Here is a 25,036-nt window from a genome sequence, read left to right as displayed (position 1 = left end):
CCTGAAATGGACAAAGTGGGTAGGGTTGACACCTACAAAGCAAGTGAACCTGCCCACACCTGGGAGTTTTTAGGTAACCAACAATAAAAACAGACTTATTTACTCTCTAAACTGACTATTGGAGGTATCCGAAAATTTCAGGCACACTGAGAAACTTTGAAACCCAGTTACAAGCTCAGATTTGATTAGGTCCCCACTGCAGCCAGGAAAGCCTTTGGAAACCACTAGTGTGCTCAGACTCACACCTGTCACCCTGCAGCCCTGAGGGCAGAGAACAGAGAAACCCAGGGAAGAGACCAGTTCCTGGAAAAGCAAGGATTAGAGACAGGCAGCAAGCAACCACCCCAGTGAGCTCCTTGGAGGACAGACACTCCACAGGGCAGTGCGCAAGGCTACTCATCGATGTTCCCCATCTGAACTTAATACAAGGGGAAAATCTGGGGGACCCTTGGACTAACTGCCCTGGCAAACAAAACCTTGTGAAGGTGCAGTGCCAGGAAGGAAACTGGTGGGCAATTTAGGGACCCGAGGGGTGCAGCTGACAGGTCAGTAAGGTCAGGCCGCTCAAGGAGGGCGGGAGCACACACTTCACGGAGAGCTCCTCAGAGACCAGCTTCTCTGAATTAGCAGAGCTGCGGTGTGGCAAGCTACAGGGTCTGTGACCACTGTCCACACAAGCACAATCACCTGACAGCTGGGCTGTGTCCCCAAGGAGCACTAACTATGTGCTTTTATGCCCTGGCGTTGGATTTACTGTAGAATTAGGAACATAAATGACTTTATGACTATACTCCAAGCCTCATGCAGAAAGGCTTTTTTGAGGTTTTATCAGGAGAAATGGGTTAATGTGTAACAAATTATACAGGAGAAGGAACTGTAACACACAGCAACAACACTTGCCAAGGGTACATTCTACATTAAACGAAAACTTTTTGTTACCTTTACTTACTGTGTGTGTGGGCGGACATGTGCCATGATGCAAATGTAGAGGTCAAAGGACAACTTTCAGGAGTGAGTTCTCTCACCACAGGGGCCAAAGGATTGAACTAGGGCTTGGGGGCAGATGCCTTCACCCACTGAGCCATCTCGCTGGCCCAGTCTACAATTTAAGATATGAAAAGTGTGGCCCACAAAACTATCAGCTCAGGAGAAGGGCTTAGGTGAAGGCTCTTTAAGGCAATGGTGCAGCGTGCAGACCATGGTAAATAGTGTTAACGAATGGCCTGTGTTTAGTGGGAAGCCCCCTTGTAGCCGTGCAGAATGGGCTGCTTTAATCTGAAGACAGTTTCCAGAGGAGCAAAATGACATTTTATTAAGCACTCTTGCTAAGGGCAGCCCTATCCAGCTGTAGGATGGGTCACCACCAAGCTCACACGCTTCCCCACTGCCATCAAAGTAATGAAGGGCTACAGGGCAGCACTTCCTCACTGCCCCACAGGCTCTAATCCCCAGGAGCCCCAAGACCAGCTAGCATGTGCCTGCATTTTCCTTTCCTGGATCAGAGGTCATGAACCAGCTGCTGATTGGCAATAAGGCTTAAGTTTCCCAGCTGGAGGGCTGGAGCGATGGCTCAGTGGTTAAGAACACTGGTTGTCCTTGCAGAAGACCCGGGTTCGAATCCCAGCACCCGCATGGCAGCTAACAACGGTCCGTAACTCCAGTCCCAGGGGATCTGACAGCCTCTTCTGACATCTGCGGGCATTGCACAACATGGGTGCACTTACCTACATGCAGGCAATACACGCATACATATAAAATAAAAACAATTTTAAAAAAAATTTCCCAACTGTGAGGGTCCAGTGCAGATCTGACTGAGCAACACACAGGCCACGTGAGGAGCGCAAGGCTGTGGTTTTATTTTTTTAAATTTTATGTATGTGCATGTGTGTCTCATCTGTATCTACATGTTGTCATGCAATGCCTGTAACTGGAGTTACAGGAGGTTGTGAGCTGCCATGTGGGTGGAAACTAAACCCAGGTCCTCTGCAAGAGCAGCAAGTGTCTTAACCATTGAGCCATCTCTCCAGCCCCTAAGGTCATATTTTTCAAACCTGTCCTCAGGCTCCAGATGAGATGGCAGGAACCCATGATATGAGATGGCTGGCCACCTTTGCTTCCAGGGAGCTCTGCCACTCAGGTGCTCAGGGGCATCTCCAGGCAGGGCTCCTTTGCCATAACTTACACCCTACTTTTTGCCACTTGACCTGTCTTCTGCTACTGGCACTTGTAAGATCCTGAGGCAGGTGCACAGGTGGGACAGTCCCAGCACTGGTCTGGAGTGGAGGAAGGTCTCATGCAGAGACCGCCATATACACCCAGAATCAGGCTTTTCCTAACCATCCCTCTTCCCTGCTTGTACCCAGTTTGTACAACATTGTCAACCCCACTCCCCCCACTAATCCAGGCACAGCAACTGGTTCAGGGCAGGTTCTTCTGCACCCTGAGCCAGGCTCCCTTCTTTGGGAATTTTATGTTTTACACCAAGATAAATCGGGGCCTAAATTCCCCAGGGCTAGCTATACATCACAAAGCTCAATAGAGAGCAGTTCAGATTCTCCGGCGTGTGTAGGAGATACAGGACAAGAACTCATGCCAGTGTGATCTTGAGGCACAAGAACAACTTGGGTTTTATGAGACATCCCAATTTCCTTATCACACAGAGTTCAGCTTTTGCTGAATTTTGGATCAGTGGCTCTCACACTGAGAACTATATTACTTATTGTAATGCATTAAAATATATTTTGTAATGAGGAGTCATCTAAAGTGCCACGTTAGCTTGACAAACTCAGCCCAGGGAGGAACAGAGAGCTACATCCCACAGCTCCTTCTGCAGGCCACTACCTACACCTATCACGCACAGATATGTATTTCCATATACAGGCTGAGGCATGATCACTTGGGAGGGCTAAAGGGGTCAGGTGATGCCTGGTATAGATTACTTCAGGATGGGACCTTGCACACTGTGTATACCGTAGATTCAAGAACGGGAAAGAAGCTGGAGAATTAGGAGATGCACTGGTTTTGATGGTATACACTCTAAAAGCCTTGGCACTCTGGAAAATGGGGTTAAGAGCTTGGCTCGGCTGAGGACAGAAAGCAAGGCCTTCGGCCTCACTCAGTGTCACAGGGCCACCGTCCTAGAAGCTGGCATTTGCCTACTACCCACCCCTTTATAGAGCCACAGCACTTTCACATAAATATCATATGTGAACCTCAAATGACTTGCCAAGGCCACATGGCCAACCAGCTGTTTCTGTAGTTGTAAAATGAGACTCTGGTGTTAGCCTCCACCTGCAGCTCCCTGCTGGAAGCCAGCATGCTCTGCCAGCACAGCTGACATGGGACTCCAACGGCCAAAGGTCTTGCTGGTATCTAGAAACCCATCTCAGGGGCACTCCGATGACATCTAGTTCCTGTGGCTCATTACCTGTTTCTCACATCCACTCAAGTCGCCCTCTCCAGCCCTCAGCAGCAAGCCTTGGGTTTGGGTGCTTAATCATTCCTATAATGCCAAGTATCTACTGAACTGCAGTCACTTTTCTAAGGGATCAAATTAGCTGATCTTAACTCTGAACCAATTACGTTGATTAGTCTCACATTAGAAGTATTTCCATTTCATGGCTTTGAAAATCTCCGCCAGTGTCCTAGTTTGTTTCTCCATTGCTGTGACAAAACACTGACCACTACCAACTTGGGGAGGAAAGGGTTTATTTATCTTACATCTCCCAGGTGAGTTCATCTGGGATCCCAGCCCAAGGTAGGAACTCAGGGCAGGAACCTGGAGGCAGGAGCTGGAGCACAGGCCATGGAGGAACACTACTTACTGGCTTGCTTTCCTGGTCACCTGCCCAGGGATGGCACTACCCACAGTGGGCTGGGCCCTCCCACATCACTCAACAGCGAGAAAGTGCCCCATGGACATGGCCACAGGCCAGTCCAATAAAGGAAATTCCCCAATTGAGGCTCCCTCCATCCAGGTGTGTCAAGTTGACACTAAAGCATCCAGCACACCCAGGTTTAGTTTTCACTATCTGTGAAATGACTTACTTGATACTTCCACAATGTTCCCGCAGGCTGCCTCCTGGGAGTTACTCCTGACACCTCTGCCTCTGCCTCCCTCTCTCTCCCTCTCTCTCTCTCTCTAACGTAAAAACTGTCTACCAGTCAGGCTGGCGAGATGGCTCAGCCAGTAAAGGCTTGTTGCACGAGCCTGACAACCTGAGGTCAATTCCTGGAATCCTTGTGTCGGGGTGGTGGAAGCAGAGAACCGAGTCCTGCACGTTGTCTTTTGACCTATACACATCCCTTTCTCCCACAAAAATAAATGGAATAGAAATAAACTAAAGAAGACCTCGCTGTGGCCTTTGCAAGTGATGCGGCTGAACACGTTAGCGCTGGGCTGTCCGGGGCGGCAACGCGCGGCAGGGATCCTGCCTGCAGACAGGTGTCCCCATGCGAAACTCTGGGGTGGAGCCAACGTGGGAGCAAAGTTAGCAGACCTTCCTTACTCTCCCCTAAGTACACACTGTAAAGCTTGTCAAGACCATTCCGTGCTTCAGTGCAGAATCCCGAGTTTCTGATGCTTCACAAACATGCAGGCATGCCTCATGGAGAGCTCCGAGCATGTCATTGTCACATCAGAAGATCCTGGTTTGCTGATTCACGAATTCTCCAGGGAAAAAAATGTGTTCCTATACCTCATGAACCACTGCAGAGACACATCCCCGCTTCCAGCTGGCCTCTGCCGTCAGGAGTGCGTTCTCTGACGGCAGCTTCGGTTTTCTTTAGGTGCTTGTCTTACGTGCCAAGCCTGGCAGTCTGAGTTGGACTGGATCCATTTTTCTCATCTTTCCTTTTTTTGAGACCTTTCCTTTTTCATGTAGCCCTGCTGGCCATGACCTCCAAGATGACCTTGAACTTCTGATTGTCCTGCCTCTACTCCCCAAGTGCTGGGATTATAGGAGTGTGCCACCATGCCTGGCTCTCATTTTTTCTTTGCATAATTTCAGGAATCAAAGGTCATCCCAAAGCCAGTTGTCTTGGCATCAGGGAAATGAGTTCTTAGTCTGCACACAGATCTGGTGGAGACTGGGACATTTCAACTGTTTCCTCTCCAGATTTACTTTGCCTTCCAAAAACAAAGGCTGTCTGGGACCATATGTTTCCGCTGAGGCCGTCAGTTGGCCCTGAGCTTCTGACCCACACCAACAGTTACCACGTCCCTCCTGTGGAGCTCAGTCCTTAGGCAACCAAGGAGGAAAAACCCCCCAAAACAAAAACACCCAGATTTATCATTTCTGTAAAGAGGTTCATGTCAGGGGAATTCACTCAACTGCTGGTTTATGCCAAGTTCATTTCCACACGCTTCACGAATCCTGAAAAGGGTGACAAGTTTGCTGTGTCGCTCAATTCCATTCTACATTGACTTGAATGCAGTAGCCGCAGGCATCTTCCATTTTTCTGCAGCCAAAATGATGAGTCAGAGTTAATCCACAGCTACATTTTCCAGAGCACAGCAGAAAACGGTGGTGTGTGTGCTGTCAGGAGACAAACATCAATGGCTGCTCTGACCCTTCTGTTCTCAGTTAACCTGAAGCTCATGGTAAGTAGTGTGGAGGGGCTGCCCAGAGAACTCAGATTCCACTGTCCAGCCACAGGTTTCCTTTCAGAGATCTCTGATGCAGTTTCTTCCAGAAACCTCTTGTGAGGCATTTTTTCTTCTCTGCTCACATCTAGTCCACTAAACACCCCCTTGTAGAGCACTAGTCCACTAAACACCCCCTTGCAGAGTGGGAAGAGGCCCAGGACATCAAGACGTGAGCAGCGGGGTTGGAAGGGTGGTGTTCACGGTGAAAAGTGCTTTGAGCTGGCCCTGTGGCTCACCGGTACAGTGCTTGTCCAGCATGCGCTAGGCCCTTGGGTTCCAGCCCCAGCACCACACCACACATCTGGTCTGGGTTGTAGCTCAGTGGTAGACTTGTGTAATTTGCTCAGGCTCTGGTTTAATCCCTAGGATCACTAAAGTGTAAGAAAAAAAAAAAGTGATAAAACCCTTCTGCAGAGGAGGGGTTCTGGAAAGATTATCATAGCAGATCCATCTGCGGCAAAAGCCAAGTCACATAAGTTCCTATGAAGGAAGGCAGGTGGCAGAGCTTCTCCCAGATGCCGGCCTCAGGGCCAGAACAGAAGGAGGGAGACAGCAAGTCAAAACCAAGGTGCCAATGGAAGAACAATCAGTGCTTTAAACCATGAGGACCCCACCCCCATCCTCCCACTTTACTGAGGCCAAGCTTACAGTTACAGAACAAAGCAGATTAGGGAAGCGCGGTGCTGCCTTGGTCAGCTGGTGTCTCCCAGGGCTTGGGGCTAGGTCCCCACCAGCCTCAGGAATGTGATGAGTAGGGAAACACAGCCCTCAGCAGCTGTGCTCCTCTGTGTTTTTAGGTACCTGCTGCCCATGCTTGGCAAGGAGTACCTGACCAGGAGCAAGAGGCACTGGGGGAAGAGAAGAACCACCAGGGAACTTTCAGGAGGAAAAGAAAGCAGGGTGGACAGACAGACGGAAGCAGAGTGGTTAGGGTGGGTACACCTCCATTTGTGATCATGTGTTGTGACTCAGTTTACTCACTTGTAAATCAGAGCAGATAAGAGCATCCACCTCAAAGGGTTATTTAATGATTTCACATGTCAGTAAACACAAGTGTGAGTCCTGAGAGGACAGGCATGTGGTGGTAAATGGACACGTGGAACAGAGGATGGCTGCTGGCCGACCCTCTTCAGCAGCTCTGACGACACTGACAGCCACCCTCCCGATTACTGTACCAAGAGCTAGAGGAGTTTTAACCCACACCAGGTAAACTGGAGTGCGCAGCACGCCTCGGGCTGGCTTCCTCTTGCATGTGACACTGTTCTGCCTATCTGCCCTGGGTGTAGGTAGCTCTGTCACACAGGAAGCAGATGCTCTTCCTGGACTTTCACTGGCCGTTCCCTCGGCAGTCCAGTGGCTCTGGGGACAGCAGAGTCCCAGCAAGTCCTGCAGCTCAGGACAAAGCCAGGGCCAGTGCACTCAGTAGATCCCAGGGGGAAACTGCTCAGACTGGGACTACAGAGTCTCAGTTGCGGCTGTAGTAACATCACCTCCCCCTTCCATCAAAGTTTGACCTAAATTACAATGGAGTGAAAGTTGAGTGTATCTTCCCAGGTGCTAGTGTGAGATTCTTGAGGGAGGCACCACAAACACGCACCTCTTGCCTTTGATTGATCACACCTGACACTCCAGTGCTCCACTGCCCGTCTCTGGCTGGGCCAGTCCTTCTGGCCCCAGTGTTCAAGGGCAGACAGAAAAGATATTCTTTGGGCTGGGGAGATGGCTCAATGGGTAAAGTGTTTGTTGCATAAGCATGAGGACCTGAGTTCAGATCCCCACTATTCACATAAAAAGCCAGGCACAATCCCAGCACTCGGGAGGCAGAGGCAGGCGGATCTCTGTGAGTTCGAGGCCAGCCTGGTCTCCATAGCGAATCCAGGCCAGCTAGGGCTACAGGGAGACCCTGTCTCAAAAAGACCCCCCCCCAAAAAAGCCAGGCACATGATGCACCTCTACAACCCCTGTACTTGGGGTGATGTAAACCCTGGGGGCTCCCTGGACAGCCAGTTGAGGCAGCGAACTGTCAGTGAACTCCAGGTTCAGTGAGAGAACCTGACTCCAAAATTAAGGTAGAGAGGAATAGAGGAAAACGTGATGTTGACCTTTGGCCTTCACCCATGCACACGTGGTACACACACACACACACACACAGATAGTCCCTATGTTTTTGCATCTAATGGACGTATCAGTACCGACCGAATCCCAGGCTGGTTTGCACTGCCAGGTGCCAAGTCTTCGTCAGTGCCGCCTGCTCTCAGGAGCCACATGCCACCAGTGTGGTGGGAAATGGCAGGAGGTAGGAGGGACAGAGTGCAAAGCTACCTGGTCTGTTCATGAAGTTGCAGTGGCCCAAGCCCGCGATGTCCACCCTCTTCATGAAGAGCACCATGCTGGTCAAATTGGCTTCCTGCATCTCCGCGGGCTTCAGCAGCTTCATGTCTTTGGAGGCAAATTCTTCAGTGTACAGACAGAAAAGTTTTCCTAAAAGAAATGAAGGAAATGGCTTCAGGTGTGCTGCGTCACCCCCACGACTCCGCATGGCTGGGCTACTGTGTCCACTGCACTACCTGAGGGAGAGGACCCGAGGAGCTGCTTGCGAATTTCTGCTTGGCTTTGGCTGATGGGCTGCAGGACGAGGGAGGTGGCTCTGATCCGGGGGTTGTACACCTTCAACAAAAGACAACTGTTAGCTCCCGGAAACTCGGGTGCAGCTGCCCCCTCAACTTGAGGTGACCAGTGTGCAGCACACACCTCCAAAACACCTCAGTTCCTTTCCTTTGTCCAGCATTAGCCACATGCCAGGAGGTGGAACTCAAGCCTCTGACAAGGGGATGTGAAGGTTGCCTGCTTCCTTCCATAACCTTGGGCCCTCAGTACCACCTGCCACAATACCAGAACTGCCACCTCTCCAAGCACCAGGCTGGTGAGGGGACACGCCCAGGCCACGGGAAGGAAAAGGCTACCTCTCACCAGGGCTGTGCCGCTTCAACGTCGTGCACAGGCCGAGTGTGACCGCAGTGCCCACCTTTTTTAGGCAGGGCACTACAAACTACTACAATGCCACACAGAGCCCTGACAGCGACACTCACACATGGCTTAAAGGGGCAAATGACAGCCCTGTGTGATTCTATCGAGATTAACAAGCCAGGTACAGGGGTACATGCTTGAGATCCCAGCACTCAGGAGGCTGATACGATAGGTTCAAGGCCAGGCTAGGCTGCATGTGAGAGTCTGTCTCAAAAATGATGAACTAATTGGTTCCAAGGGAACATTCTTAGCCACTGGTACTATTGTGTCACAGGATAACAAGGACATTCAGGAAGCCCAGTGTCCTCAAGGGGTAACAGCTGCTCAAGAATCAACAGTTTATAGTTTCCTCTTGGTTGTCCTTGTTAACTTTCTATTAATCCCAGCACTCAGGAGGCAGAGGTAGGTGGAGCTCTGTGAGTTCAAGGCCAGCCTGTTCTACATAATGAGTTCCAGGACAGCTGGGGCTACAGGGAGATCCTGTGTCAAAAAGACCAAAAAACCCCCACTCTGATCAAAACCTACGTGGAGGAAAGCATTTACTTGGCTTATGTGTCCTTGAGGGAAACCAAGTTGGGAACTTAAGAACCCGGAAGCAGGAGCTGGAGCAAAGACCATGGAGGAATGCCACTTACTGGTTTGCTCCCCTGGCCTGTGCTCACCCTGCCCAGGGTAGCACCACCCACAGCGGGCTAGGCCCTCCCACATCACTCAACAATGGAGAAAATGCTTCACAGACATACACAGGCCAGTCGGATAGAGGAAGCTCCTCAGGTGAGTCTCCCTCTTCCCAGGCTGTCAAGGTGACAACTGAAGCTTCCAGCACAACTCTCAAAAGCTGTTTCTTTGGCTCCACTGTCTTTAGGGTTTAAGAACCCTTATTTTCATTCTGTGTGTGTGTGTGTTTTCTTAAAGAGAATAAAAATATTTTGAGTGAAATAATTTTATTTATAATAACTATAGACATGGGGAAGTGGGTAAGAAATCCTAATCCAACCTAAGGAATTTCTGGCTACTCATGGATGCTGGGAGGGAGAGAGACAATCCCTGATAGGGATGGGACTCTTGGTAGGTGGGGGGAGGGGGCAGTGGGGAGAGTCACAGATGGGGGAGGGGATCTAAATACCATCAAATTATAGTGTATGAAAAATCACAAAAATTCAATAAAAATTTTTAAAATATAGAATTAAAATTTTATGCCAATTATAACCCAGAGTTTGCGAAAACTTAGTCAATGCACTTGAAATTCATTTCCCCAAGATGCTAAACAGGCGACATGAAATTATCCACAAGGTGTACACAGATGAGGCTTCAGGAGTCAAACACTTAACTGTGCTAGGCACCTAGAGACAGAAGCACAGGACTGGGGCATGTAGCAGATGTGGAGGGCCTGGCCAGCATGTGGGAAGCCCTGGGTCCAATTCCCCAAATCCAATCCCCTCTGGGTCCAATCCCCTCTGGGTCCAATCCCCTCTGGGTCCAATCCTCCTGAGTCCAATCCACCCCCCAGCCCCCCTGGTCCAATCCCCTCTGGGTTCAATCCCCCCTGGTATCAATCGCCCCTGGGTCCAATCTCCACTGGGTTCAATCCCCCCTGGGTCCAATCTCCACTGGGTTCAATACCCAGTGAAAAGAAGGAAGAAGAAGAGGAGGAGGGAGGGAAGAAGATGAGGAGAACTACCACCTTTATACTGAAGTTTTATTTTTCCTCAAAACCTTCTCTGGTACCTCAATCTGTTTCCAGACTACCAATATGGTACTGAAAGATGAAGCCAAGACTTCAGTTGCTGGCTGCGGTCACTCTGTGCAAATACAACCCAATTCAAAGAATCCTGGGTCACACAGTGCACTCTCGTTTTCTGACCAGAGGCGTAGCAGGAACCCAGGCAGGTGGGTTCCCGCTACGTGATTGGCAGAGTTCAGCCTCCAGGAGAGCAATTACCTGTCTCCTTTCTACACCAACATCGATAACAAATCTGACAGTGTGGCTCCAGATCAGAGACTCCCCGGAGCTGGTGGTCAGTACCACTCTTCTCTGATACACTTGACGTCTTTTCTCTGTTTCATCAACTGGCTTGAACAGGGAGCATTTCTCTTTGGGATACAAAGGAACAACCACCAGCTCTCCCAGATCTGGGTTTAGAGTAGATCCTTCTTGACAGACAATTTCATAGGTTTTTTCAATATCCTAAAAGTGACAACAACAAAAAAAAAATCACCATCCAGGACAATAAAGAACAGTTCAGTACAAAAGCACCCAGGACTCAATGGTATCTTGGGCAGTAATCCACACAGGAAGATGTCCGTCCTGACGCCTCGGTGCACCTCCGTGCGCCCGGAATAAGGAAAGGGGAGTGCAACCTGGGTGCTAAATGTACTTTATAAACAATTCCATGGCTTTCAGTCCAAAGTGGGTTCCCTCCAGTGAGATGTCCTATTTTGCCTTTACTCCACTGTTCCTCCTGCTTGATGCCATTTCTCAGACCCATGAACAGCAGGAGATAAACAAGAATTCATCCTCACAGCAACGGGGGGCCTCACTGTGCCTTGATTAGCAAAACTGAGAATTGCACGATACCGTCTATTTATGTATGCATTTATTTATGTATTTATTTATTTTTGGTCTTTTTGAGACAGGGTCTCCCTGTAGCCCCAGCAGGCATGGAACTTACTATGTAGACCAGGCTAGCCTTGAACTCAGAGATTCACCTGCCTCTGCCTCCCAAGTGTTTGGATTAAAGTCATGCTCCACCATGCCTGGCCACAACATCATTTAGATTTTCCATAAAGGAAAGTATTCAGCCAGGTGTGATGGCTTATGTCAGTGTTCTCAGGACTCTGGGAGCTGAGGAAGGAGGACTGCTGTGAGATCAAGGCCTGCCTGGGCTAGAGTAAGTTTCAGGACAGTTTGGGCTGCAGTGTGAAGCTTCATCTCAAAAGACTAAAAACTAAAATGAAACATAAAGGCCCAGACGCACAATGATCAGGCTCCCCACCTGTGATTCGGGCTCCCTAGTACTTCAAAGTGGCAGATACACAGCAAGGTGGCGGGAGACAGGCACCGCCACCAAGAGCTCCCATGATTCAGGCATCTAGAATAATCTGTTCAAATGTATATCAGACATGTTGGGAAAGAATCTGCTAAGAAATCACACAGAAGCAAATTGCATAAAGCCCCAAGACAATGCATTTTAATGTTTATCTAGTTCTCAGATCCCGGCTAGCTTTTGAGAACAGATATTACTTAACCTAATTTTGGGTCATTTTTATATTACTTCTGCCTTTTAAAGTGCATGGCCAACCACCAGATGGAAAGTCTCATTTTAGCTTATCAGATTCACGAGTGTCTGAAAAACCCAAGGCAAAAAGTTGACTTTCTAGGGGCTGGAGAGGTGGCTCAAGTGGTTATGAGCACTGGCTGCTCTTGCAGAGGACTCAGGTTCAGTTCCCAGAACCCAGGCTAACAATGGTCTGTAAGTCCAGTTCCAGGAGACCTGACACTCTCTTTTGGCCTCTGCAGGCATTGCATGCATGGCAAATACTCATACACATCAATTTTTTAAAATGTAACGACAGTTTTCCTGAGGTCATTACAGTTTTGAAGAATCCATTCCCTCCTGTCTGCAGCTCATCATGCCTTCCTTTCTACACCACTTTTAGGGTGGGTCTAGTTACCTCTAGGGTTTTGGAGGACAGACCTGCCTTGAAGAGGGGTCAGGCATCAGGGGCCTCTGTGAAGTGGGTGAGGTGCCCCTTGGGGTGGGGGACAGACGACACAGCCCTTACACATTGCATTTATGTAACTTATGGGCAGAATCTTTTTCTTTTTTTTCTTCTTTTCTTTCTTTTTTTTTTTTTTTAAACAACTGAGCAAATAACACAACTATTTATCCTAAAAAAAAAAATTTGGTAATTAGAATAATAAGAACAAATGTTTTTATCAGCCCTTGGGAGGCAGGAAGATTGAGATATTCAAGAGCAGCCTGGAATACACTGCCGAGACCTCGGATACACTGCCGAGACCTCGGATACACTGCCGAGACCTCGGATACACTGCTGAGACCTCGGATACACTGCCGAGACCTCGGATACACTGCCGAGACCTGGGATACACTGCCGAGACCTCGGATACACTGCCGAGACCTCGGATACACTGCCGAGACCTCGGATACACTGTTGAGACCTCGGATACACTGCTGAGACCTGGGATACACTGCTGAGACCCTGTCTTAAAAAGAAAAGGGTTTCCCCACTTTCATAATCCATGTCGCTTCATTTTATGGCACGTTTCCGAGGACAGCCTGAGGAGGGATGTCCGCAGGAAGCAGGCCTCCCACAGGTGTCCCTTAACCCTCGAGAGAGAACTTGGACAAGCAGGGCCAACTCTAGAAGCCACTTTCGAGCAATTTCCTACCAAGATAAACATTAAAATTGTAGTCAAGTATTTATTCTTAGAATACTGTTGAAAAATAATTTTGGCAACCTAGTTTTTGCTCATTTTTGTTAACTTTTTTAGTTGGAGGTGGGTCCAAATGTTGAGGCTTGTTCTAAAACTTTTTTTGTGTGTGTGGGAAGAAATAAAACAAACAGGGGAAATGCAGAATGCAGCAGACAGGTGCTACCTACAGCTCACACTCCTCACAGTACTTCGAAATTAGTCTTCAGAAATGGAAAATGTAAGGTATGCTTTGAGCCTTGCTGTGCATTCATTTCCTTTTTTTTTTTTTTTTTCCCTTTTGGTCTTTTTGAGACAGGATCTCCCTGTAGCTCCAGCTGGCTTGGAACTCAGTATGCAGACCAGGCTGGCCTTGAACTCAGAGATCCACCTGCCTATGCCTCCCAAGTGCCAGGATTAAAGGTGGTATGTGCCACCACGCTGGGCCATTTCCTTCATTCTTAATGTGTTTAGGGCTTCACTTAAGTGTGTGGGGCCTTCCCATGTCAACCTGAAAAGCAGTGCAGACAGCAACTCCCACTGAAGGAAGATAACCAGCAGTTGTCCAGCCTCCAGATCAGAGAAAGCCTACAGCTGCACAGAACATTCCAGGAAAACCCCAACCCATGCACACCTTTGTGGTCCTTACTACTGCATAGCAATCTGGCTGGACGTTACTATGAATCTACTTCATCTGTTTTGTTTTAAGCTTGACGATGACTGTGTGATAAGGAACAACAGGCTGTAAGGACACAGGATGCTCAGCCTGTCTCCTTCTGAGACCAGGGGATCAGTTCACAGCAGGCATGGAGCTGAGCCAGCAGCTGGGGCATGTGACTCACCTGACCTGACCACAGGACCAACTCACCAAAACCAAAGCATCTGCAAACATTTCCACAGTTTGAGTGAATTTCTTTTCTTTCTTTTTTTGGTTGTGTTGTTGCTGGGTTTTTTTGCTTGTTGTTTGTTTGCTTGTTTTTAAAGACAGGATCTCCCTGTAGATCTCCCAGCTGGTCTGGAACTCACTATGTAGACTAGGCTGGACTTGATCTCACAGAGATCTGCCATACCTCTGCCTCCTGAGTGCTGAGATCAAAGGTGTGCACTACCATGCCAGGCTTGAAATGAATTTCTTAAAATACGGCCATCACTCATTTTGTTAGACCACCTACGTTTGCTCTCACATGGTATTTTAGTGCTGTGGCAGTTTTTTTTTTAATGTGTATGAGTGTTATGCATGTGTGTATGTGCACCCATGTCATGCAGTATCCCCAAGAGGACAGAAGAGGGTGTCAGATTCCCCTGGAACTGGAACTGCTGATGGTTGTTAGCAGCCATGTGGGTGCTGGGATTTGAACCCAGGTTTTCTGCAAGAACAACCAGCACTCTTAACCATTGAGCCATCTCTCCAGCCCCCACTGTGGCAGGTTTTGATTGTGCAGAAATCAAGAAAGCTTCAAGTGGCGTGGGGAAGTAACTGTCAACTGCTGTGAGCAAGAAGGCGGCTCATGGGTCCCAGAACTGTGTGCAGCTTGTCAGGCGGCAGACAGATACCACGTGGAGAACTCAGGCTGGCGCTGCCAGACAAAGCTGGCTTCCAGGGAAGGTGTGAGAGAGCCAGCAGGACTGTGGCACTGCTGTGCGTGGCCACCACAGGGTGGGTAGCTGTAGTGCCTCTGGATAAGAAGGAGCCCACCAGTGGAGCGTCCGGTGCTGGCCAGTCCACAGTGGCAACACCCAGCATTCTCCGGGGCCTACAGCCATCTCCTTACAGCTTTCATGACCTCAGCTTCTAAGGCAGATGACTGTGAGCAGAAAGTTCTTAACAGGGCATGCTTTTTCAGCCTGACTCAAAGTTCCATGGACTTCTTAGTTTCCACTACCAGCCTTAGCAGACTGCATCCTTTAAAGCTCAGCAGTTTGGAGGTCACCATGTCATGTCATTAATGGACACACTTGTAAGAATCAAGTGCACTAGGACCTACTTCTGTTAGGAGTTTTGTTTTCCCAAGCATCCATTTTTTTCTTTTTTAAACATTTACTTATTTGTGGGGCCGGAGAGATGGCTCAGAGGTTAAAGGCTCTGGTTGCTCTTCCAGAGGACCCGATTTTGATTCCCATCACCCACATGGCAGCTAACAACTGTTAGTAACTCCAGTTCTGCCCTCTTCTGACCTCTGCAGGCACTGCACAACACAGGTGCACTTACATACATGCAGGCAATATACTCATACACATAAAATTTTAAAAATTTACTTATTATTATTTTTGGATACATAGTCTCTCTATGTAGCCCAGGCTAGCCTCCAACTTGAGCCCTTCCAATTGTTCTCCTTTAGCCTGGTGAGTGCTAGGTTTATAGGCACGCCACTGCACCTGGCTCTATTCTGAAATTTTTGCTGACTAACCTCAAAGATGTAGATGACCTCTCACCCCATCAGTCTTGGTTATGTTATGACTTTCCTTAGGGCATTCTTGAACACTCTAAGTCATGCAAGATTGGAGCTTGATAATGAAACAAATCACTGTCATAGGAAAAAGATTAGTATTGAAGGGAACGTGAATCAGCAAATATGAATGTATTTATGCAGATGAGACTCTAAATTACTTTCTCTAAGAAAACAGATAAAAGGTAAGTCTCAAGAAAACAGCCCCAAGCTTCCAAAGCAAGGGGTGCAGTCTTTACCACTGCGGTGGGTGGAGGGTGGGCGTTCCTCTAGAGAGCACACCCTGGAAGCCACAGGGCATCAGGGACCCTCACCCCTCAGGAGGCTCATCCTGCATCAAACAACTTCATTCTGGTTTCCGTTTAATCACTAGCACCATTACATACCTGGGTCAAGGTCTGAAAACTAGTGCTTACTCTGAGAAGACAACGGGCTGTGCAGGAAGTAAAAGGGCAGAGAACAGGCTAGGCAGTCTCTAGGAAGGGAGGTCTGCTTCGGGTGATCCTGGCTGGAGGATAAAGAAGGGCCAGGAAACCTTCTCTACAAATAAAGCAACCTCAGCAGCACTGACTGTGTGAGGTGGGAGAGAGAAGGAGCTCAACGCTGCACTTCCCAGCGCTCTTTCGGAGAGGGGTTTGTGAGAAGGCTACTAGCATTTTCCTCTTTCAGCTCGGAAGGAAGGAAGGAAGGTGCTCAGGAAGATGCATGGAACTCTGTGGCTCTGCTGCACCCCGCACTGACTCTCACGGGCACTTGCGGGGAACTGCATGTGGCCTAACTCCAAGTGTGGAGGTTGTAGCTCTGATCAGGCACCAGGGAAGCAGCTGTGCGTAAGGTCCTCATGTGTCCACTGCATGTCTCTGAGAGTGGCTGGAGTCAGCAGCTGGCTGGCCAGCTCTGCCTTGGTGGAGGGGTCAGGGTGGGGGATCATTTCTCTAAACTCCTCCCCACTCCTTTTCAGAGAGATTGGACGACAGGCAACACAGCGTCCTTATGTGCAGACACGAGGAAGTATGTGCACAGTGACTGTGAGGACAGGAACTGTCAGTGATTACATGATGTGCCTCATTACAATACTCTGCAAGGTCAGAATATTGCTCACTTACTTGCTCACAGGCCAGAAAGACTACGATGTCACCCTTCTCACCCGAGCGGTGGATTTCAAGGATAAGGCGTAAACTAGACTCCAGAGAATCCTTGTGAGCCCCGCTGAGGTACACGACCTCCACGGGGTGCTTGTTCTTCACTTCTATGAGAGGCACGTTGCCATAGTATGAGCTGAGCTTGCTGACGAGGAGCGGGGAGCAGTTAATTATGAGCTTCAGTTCCGGTCTGGCCAGTAACACATCTTTCAGAAGTCCCAGCAGCACGTCGGTGGCAACACTTCTTTCGTGAATGTCATCTAAGATGATGACCCCATAGCTACCCAAAAAAGGATTGGACATCATTTCTCGTTGCAACATCTCATCAGTACAGTACCTAGAGAGAAGAAATTCTAAAGTCAGAAATGTTCTCATGAGAAGCTGCGCAAAGAATTCCTGAAACACAGACAGCTCTCTCACACTCCTTCTCTCTGTCAGGGGTTCCACACCTCCTTGGAGCCAAGAGTCCTCTGAGATGGCAGAAACACAAAACCTACAGAAGCAAAATTTAAATGTAAGCAGAGTGATGACACACACCTTTAGTCCCAGCACTGGGGAGGCAGAGGCAGGTGGATCTCTGTGAGATTGAGTCAGCCTGGTCTACATAGTGAGTTCCAGACCAGCTGGGGTACAGGGAGACCCTGTCTCAAAAAAAAAAAAAAAATTGAGGCTAGAGAGATGGCTCAGTGGCTAAGAGCACTGGTTTCTCTTGCAGAAGACCCAGGTTTGATTCCCAGTACCCACATGGCGGCTGTTAACTCCAGTTCCAAGGTATGTGACATCCTCTTCTGACCTCCGAGGGCATTGCATGATACGGGTGCACTTATACACATGCAGGTGATACATATAAAAGTAATAAATTATATATATATTTGGTCTTTTTGAGACAGGGTCTCTCTGTAGCTCCAGCTGGCCTGGAGCTCTCTATGAAGACCAGGCTGGCCTTGAACTCACAGAGATCCACCTGCCTCTGCCTTCCACATGCTGGGATTAAAGTCATGCACCACCACACCCAGCTAATAAAATATTTTTTTAAAAAGTAAATGTAGTTTGTAGATGTTCACTGACTCCCCGAGAATCATCAAGAACCCCAGGTTGGAGACTTTTGTTTATACAGGTCTGTGTGACAAATGCTTCTCACAAGTGTCCATCCCACTTGCACAGACTCAGTGACACCAACTACAACCAATGCTCTTCACAGGGAGGAATGCACATTTAACGGTTGCCTTTGGCTTTATGAACAAGAGCAGTGTTATCCTGAAACACTCTCGTTGTGTACACTACCCCCCCTTTCTTTCATCAATGGAGTGCTGGGTAATAGCACATGCTTTCCAAGGAAAGGGCTCAATGTGGCTTTCCTGGCTCAGACTCAGGATGGGCGCTGAGGTGCTGGTGGGAGGCTATCACCAAAATGCTGTTCAAATAACAGTGGAAGACAAGTACCTGAACATAATCATCAGTTTGCGACCCTGTGCAAACTGGCCAGAATGCCTGGTGGGCTGAAGGTGGGGGACAGGGTATCATCACTAGTTTGGTTTTTTGTTTGTTTTTATTTGTTGAAGCAGAGTCTCCTGTATCCAAGGTTGGCCTCAAACTCACAATTCTCCCACCTCAGCCTCCTTCACTTAGTGATTTTGTTTTTTGTCTTTTTGAGATAGAGTCTCCCTGTAGCCCCAGTTGGCCTGCAACTCATTCCTAATTGAGGAATGGTCAAGCCTAAAAATGGAGTTACCCTGACCACAGCAGGATTACAGTTTATGCAAGATGAGGACTAACACATCCCAAATCCGACTTTCCGATCTCTTGTCAACCCTACTACTCAGTGATCCAAGTTACTACTATCTCATTTCAAAGAAAATTATGTTTACCTGCTTCATGTCAGAAAACAATCTGTCCCTTTTCAGAAAAACTCAGCAGAGCTCTCTTCTTACCAGAAGCTGTGCTTCCCGTAAAGTGGAGGAGATGCCATGCTGTGTAAGTATATCCAGCTTGATTTAAAAGGGAGAAGACAGTGACCTCTTTAAAACTGCTAGACTCAAGGCCATGATATAATACTTAAGGAATCACAAGCCTTCAGCCTTTCCTACGTAATACAAAGATGCATTTCTTACCTTCACATTAATAAGATTCCAAATGAACAATGCTTTAAAACACATGATCACTAGTAACTATGTGAAAAATACACAGATATTTTGTCAGCGTTACGGAACATGTAGTGCAGTTTATGTCTTAAATTTGTATCATAAAAGCCGAGAACACGGTAACATATTTGAAAGTTGCATTAATGTTCATTTACATATTGAGGGCTTCTTGTTTTCTTGTGTTTTTGTTTTTTGTTTTTTTTTGTCTTTTTGGAGACAGTCTCCCTGTAGTTCCAGGACAGCTAGGGCTGTGTAGACCAGGCTGGCCTTGAACTCACAGAGATCCACCTGCCTCTGCCTAGCAAGTGCTGGAATTAAAAGTGTGCGCCAACACGCCCGGCCTTACATATTGAGTTTGACCATAACAAAAACCTGGAACTTTTCAGCTTTGGAAACTGTAAAGGTCAGTGTTAAAGATCATGTGCCACTGCTACAAGATACCGTGACATGTTGTCTAAGAAAATTAGTTCAGGGGCTGGAGAGATGGCTCAGCAGCTAAGAGCACAGGCTGCTCTTGCAGAGACCAGGGTTCTGTTGCCAGCACCCACATAGCAACTAATAACTGTTAGTAATTCCTGTTCCAGGAGATCTGACACCATCTTCTGGCCTCTGTGAACACTGCATGCATGTGGTGCATTTACATACATGTAGGCAAAACACTCATAGGCATAAAATAAAATAAATAAAAATTTAAAAAGAGAAAACTAGTTCAGGTATTTAATACTGAGGCATCTACTGTTTGAAAAGGTCAGAAAAAGAAAAAAAAAAAACTTAAAGAACCAAATTGCTATATACAACATTAAAACAAAACAAAACAAAAAAACAAGGAAGGAAGGCAGGCAGGCAGGCAGGAAGGAGGGAAGGAAGGAAGGACCTTTACTAGGTACCCCATGCCCAGCAGGAGGTGCTAAGGAGAACAGAGATAACACTGAATTTAGAACACTGGCTTCATGATCAGTAACCAACCTTAAAACTTCTGATTTAAGAAGGCCTGGTGACATAGCTCAGTGGTAGATCATTTACCTAGCATGTGCAGGGCCCTGGGTTCAATCCATTCCCAGCATCATTAAGAAACATTTGTAGTTTAGACAGCTCTTCAATCTGAGGGTACTCAAAATTATAGCTGGCACACCTCTCCAGGAAAATGAATCTGGTTCTGGCAATAATTATAAAGATGTAATTACAAATTTAATTATAATCACAGAGTAACTTCCACTTCTATCCACCACCCTTCAGTTCCAGCCATACAGCCACTTAGTCCTTACAACACTCCTCTGAACAAGGCATCAGGCAGCAGGTTTATAAATGAGGAAACCTGAACATAGAGAGCTCTGGGAGGCGCCCTCTGCAAGGTCCCAGTTAGAAAGTGATAGAGACACTGGCCTTCTCTTCAGAGCACAGGATTCCGAGAGGGAAGCACACCACTGTCTTCTTTTACTGTATAAGGCTTTCCAACTATTGGGCCTCCCTGAGGCTCAGGCCTTGCTGGTTTGGGAGGAATGTCATAGTGGAGGAGGAAACCCTGTGTTCCAGGAACAAGGTCTTAAAGTGAGAGTACAGAAACTAAGGATAGAGCCATCCAGTAGCATCAGAGGAACAGAGCCTACGGCGGCCAGAGTAGGCAGCCATTCCTCTGCATGAGCCATGCCTGTCCTGTAGCCTCAAGGTTCCGGTTCAGAAAGGGACACTTCAATGCAAACTCAGTCTTTCCTCTGCTTGCCAGAATCCAATGCTTGAGTTTTGGACCATAAAATAATTCCATGAAAGCCAAGTCCAACACATGACAGCAGTCTGAAAAGTAAGGAGTGCTTCAATACACTCATAGCATCAGTAACCCCCATGGCTATTTACACCTGTGGCCTTCTCAATTTATGTATATGATTCCCAAGGCCGTTCTGAATGGCCTCAAAGCACCTGGGAGCCCACAGCAGCTGCTGGGGCCAGGGAAGGACTATCTCCTCCCACTACCAAGTTTACTGAGCATCTGCCACTGGACAAGTGCATCAGAAGCCAGGGAGATGGGTGCAGAAAGCTGCCCCGCCCTGTTACTCAGAAGGCATGCCATTGCACTGGCATGCACGATGGGGCGTGGGTGTGCAGACACTCTGAGATCAGTCTCCTGGAGAGGAAGGCAGTACCCAGGGCAGGTAGAGCTTATGGGCTGGTCGTCTGGCTCAAGCAGCTTTGGTCACTCCTTGCAGTGCGGACAGGCAGGCACTGTCCCTAAGAGAGATGATGGAGACGCGCTGGCCCCAGTCCTGACTTTTCCAACCCTCTCACTTCCTTCTTCCCTTTCCTATCTCTATCAAGGTCCCGAAAAACATCATTCAAAGGCCAAGAGAACTAAACACAAAAGTCTGGTAATGTAACTTAGGGCAGCCACAGAGGAGGCTCCTTGAACTGGGGAGACTGAAAAGTGTGGCTTGAAAAGCAGAGATCTGAAGGGCCCCAGGAGGCCGACGGCAGGTAACACAGAAGTCATAGCACATTCCTAATGCTTGATGATGGAGGGTGGGCAAAGCCTCCTGGTACAGGTGACCGTTCCATTGATTCCTGACTGACTAAGAACTGGCCAAACCCAGAGGAATCATGGGCATCCCAAGCACAGGGATCACTGTGTGTGGAACAGGCACAGAGGTGTGGAAGCCTGGAGTTTACATAGAACTACAGGGAACCACAGGAACCCCCGTGGCAATGGCGTTGGACCAACCAGGAGGCAGAGCTCTATAATGAGGAGATGGAAGGACTCGGGTCAAATGAACAAGCATTATTTTTTCCCCTTGAAGATTATGTATGGGGAGTCATGGAAGTTTAGAAAAGGAATGACTGAAGATGTCAACACAGAAAAACAAGGGGTATGTGTCAGGTTGCCAACAGAGCAGTTATTATCCCATAGATGCTGGCATGTGGAAGGCAAGAGAGTGTTCTTGCAGGAGGGCAGAACCCAAGCCTGGGGACACGGGTCGGAAACAAAGCGTCTGAACACCAACCTCAGAATGGTTTCACTGGTGGAGCAGTTTTCAAAAGGGATCACGTAGCCAACTTCATGACCGATGTTAACATCCATCTCATCTGCTACCCGCAGGGCCAGCTGGACCGCAGTCTGCTTGTGGACCTGTGTGCATATCACGCCCCCATGCTGGTAGTGGATGGAAAGGCAATATTCAGCACACCACTGAGGAACCTTTGACAGGGAAAATGACACAGGATCAGCTTGCGCTCGGAAAGACAAACCTAAAGCAAGGAGGGACAGCTCCCCCCACAGCTCCCATTACTTTCTACAAGACCTTTCCTTTCACCAGTGGACTGTACTAAATCTTACTGAGCAGAGCTCTAGCAATGGTCTTATGCATTCTGATTACTAGTAAGTAAACTTAGGATACGCAGGTGCAAGCAGGAAAACTGCAACTCTGGAACTGACTCCTTGATGTAAAAAGGCAGATGAAACAGAGAAAAATTTAAAGTGTTCTGAGCCTATGCCATTTTGTGTTCATACTGGGCCAGTGCAGGAGCCACAATTGCTTTTTTTTGGGTCTTTTTGAGACAGGGTCTCCCTGTAGCCCCAGCTGGCTTGGAACTCATTATGTAGACCAGGCTGGCCTCAAGCTCACAGAGATCCTCCTGCCTCTACCTACCAAGTGCTGGAATTAAAGACGTGCGCCACCATGCGCAGCGCTGCCTATGCCAGTTTTGAAAGACTCATGTATTCACAAATTATTTTCTTTCTGGTAATAAGAAAACCCCATAAAAATATACCTTCAAGTATCAGCTATGATGTTTTTAAAAAAGTATTTTATTATTTTTATTTTATGTGTATGTGTGTGGCCTGCATGTATGTTAAGTGCACCTGTGTCATGCAATGCCCATGTAAGTAAGAAGAGGTGGTCGGAGCTTCTGGAACTGGAGTTTACAGACAGTTGTTAGCTGCCATGTGGGTACTGGGAACTGAACCTGGGTCCTCTGCAAGAGCAGCCAGTGCTCTTAACTGCTGAGTGGTCTCTCCTACCTCAGCTATTATATTTTTTGTTTGTTTTGCTTTGCTTGAGATACAGTCTTACCTATAGTCCCAGTTGGCCTGGGATTCACTATGTAGACCAGGGTGATCTTGAACTCAGAGATCTGCCTGCCTCTGCCTCCCGAATGCTGAGATTAAAGACGTGTGTCACCATGCCCAGAATGAGCTATTATGTTTTAAAGAATACAATATTAAAGAGCATTTAAATAAAAAATATAGACTCGAAATTAAAGTATTTATATTTTAATTTAAATGATCTTAGCAATATGCAAATGAGCCTGTTTAACATATCTCTTCTAAAGAAAGCTAAAATAGTCTAGCAATTTATTATCTAAATATAATTAAAAATAAAACTAGTGAGATAATCAACTAAGTTGCCTAGATTCAATTCCAAGCAATGCTGCTCTTAAGTCATTTTATTTTAAAAATTCTTTTATCTAAATGTGTTATGGATCAACTGATTTTTATCAAGTTTATTTACATAAGATTTATTATAGTTGAAGGCACAAAATGCATTTTGTACGCTACAATCTTAAAGCGCTGTTAATAAATATGCTTTGTAACATGCATTAAAAAGTCAGTCCAATCTTAAAGCGCTGTTAATAAATATGCTTTGTAACATGCATTAAAAAGTCAGTCCAAAGCCGGACATGGTGGCACATGCCTGTAGTCCCAGCACTTGGGAAGCAGAGGCAGATGGATCTCTGTGAGTTCAAGGCCAGCCTGGTCTACATAGTGAGTTCCAGGACAGCTGGGGCCACAGGGAGACCCTGCTTCAAAAAAAGACAAAAAAAAAAAAACAAAAAACAAAAACAAAAAAACCCAAAAAGTCAGTCCAAGGGTGTTTTTAAAAAGAACTAGGTATTTAAAGCCTGTTAACATTTAAGTTATCTTGAGGTTTGCTACTTAGACCCATCGTGGAAACTTTAGACTTTAATCCTCCTGTAATTTGAAAGTATAATTCCAAAATGAGCCGCATATTTATGATTAATTGTACGAATACAATCCCTCTACACCGAAACGGTGCCTGCCTTGGCAACGGGTTGCAAATGATCAGTCATTATTTATTCAGTGCCTACTTTGTTCTTTGAAAATAGAAAGTTTAAGATGCCGCACAGGGAATCAGAGTCAAGGAATGACCTGGGAAACAGCCAGGCATCCGAGAAGGACCGAGGTGAGTCACAGGCCCGGCTGTTCCACAGAAACTGATTACCCCACCCTTTACTTTCCTTACTGATAGAGTGGAGATCAGGGTCCCCTCTTGGGGTTCTTAGTCTCATAAAAAAAAAAAAAAATTAAAAATGAGCTCAAACAGAAGCTCAAGGAAACTGTAGTAAGAGTTTAAAAGAAACCCCCAGGGCTGGCAAGCTGCAATCCCAACAGTTGCTCAGAGAACGGAGGGAGAAGGAGAAAGGCCGTAGGTTTCCGCTGGCATGGAGGTCAGGTCCAGGGCCCACTAGCAGTCAGACTGTGGGGAGGGAAGCTTTACAGGAAAAGTAAGGAAGCCCAAAATGTCGGGGGAACCCAGATTGTAGGGAAAACAGTCTAAGAAGAGACAAGCAGAAGCCACAATTTTCTGAAGACTCTTAAAGCCTCACGTCTATCTGCGGCCCAATAAGCTGTCACATTTAGAGGCAGGGATTCTTGGCAGGCAATGTACATGAACCATTATCCCCCTACCTCTTCAGCATGGCTTCAGGTGAGCCCACCTTCCTAGGGTGGTCCCACTGGCCAGTGATCTACCTGTGTCCTAGGGTGGTCCCATTGGCCAGTGCTCTACCTGGGGCCTAGGGTGGTCCCATTGGCCCGTGATCTACCTGGGTTCTAGGGGTACAACCACTGGTCAGTGATCTACCTGTGTCCTAGGGGTGGTCCCACTGGCCAGTGATCTACCTATGTTCTAGGGTGGTCCCACTGGCCAGTGACCTACCTGACCCAACAGGAATGTCAGGTCTCTACCCAGGCCAGAGATTCTTTTTCTTGCTACTATAACACTGCCTCCTCTGAAGAGGTCATCATTTAGGAATTAGAACAGTGCCCCCAAACACTTCTGGCATCTCCAGCAAGGATGAGGTTGCTAAGAAGCCCAAGGACAATTTGGCTTTTAGCCAAAAAAGAAACTGGTTACTTTCTTTGGGGTCTTTTCACCCTAAGTTGCCTAGCTAATTTCTGTCTTCTGTCT

At 47.6% G+C, this 25,036-nt stretch overlaps 1 protein-coding gene across 1 annotated transcript in view; it reads right to left on the bottom strand.

Moving 5' to 3' along the window:
* Positions 1-25,036, bottom strand: part of Dhx32 (DEAH-box helicase 32 (putative)) — a 56,436-nt gene that overhangs the window by 5,442 nt on the left and 25,958 nt on the right. Inside the window, exons 3-7 of the mRNA XM_008845992.2 lie at positions 21,830-22,023; positions 16,663-17,035; positions 10,617-10,862; positions 8,215-8,314; positions 7,970-8,128 (exon numbers count right to left, since the gene is read on the bottom strand). Coding sequence (XP_008844214.1) covers positions 7,970-8,128; positions 8,215-8,314; positions 10,617-10,862; positions 16,663-17,035; positions 21,830-22,023 — 1,072 coding nt within the window. The remainder of the gene's footprint in view (positions 1-7,969; positions 8,129-8,214; positions 8,315-10,616; positions 10,863-16,662; positions 17,036-21,829; positions 22,024-25,036) is intronic.

Source organism: Nannospalax galili, unplaced genomic scaffold, assembly GCF_000622305.1.
Source record: "Nannospalax galili isolate Female #2095 unplaced genomic scaffold, S.galili_v1.0 scaffold362, whole genome shotgun sequence".
Classification (NCBI taxonomy): Eukaryota; Metazoa; Chordata; class Mammalia; order Rodentia; family Spalacidae; genus Nannospalax; species Nannospalax galili.
Note: the sequence above shows the minus strand (reverse complement) of the source record. Positions and strands in the feature narration are given on the sequence as shown.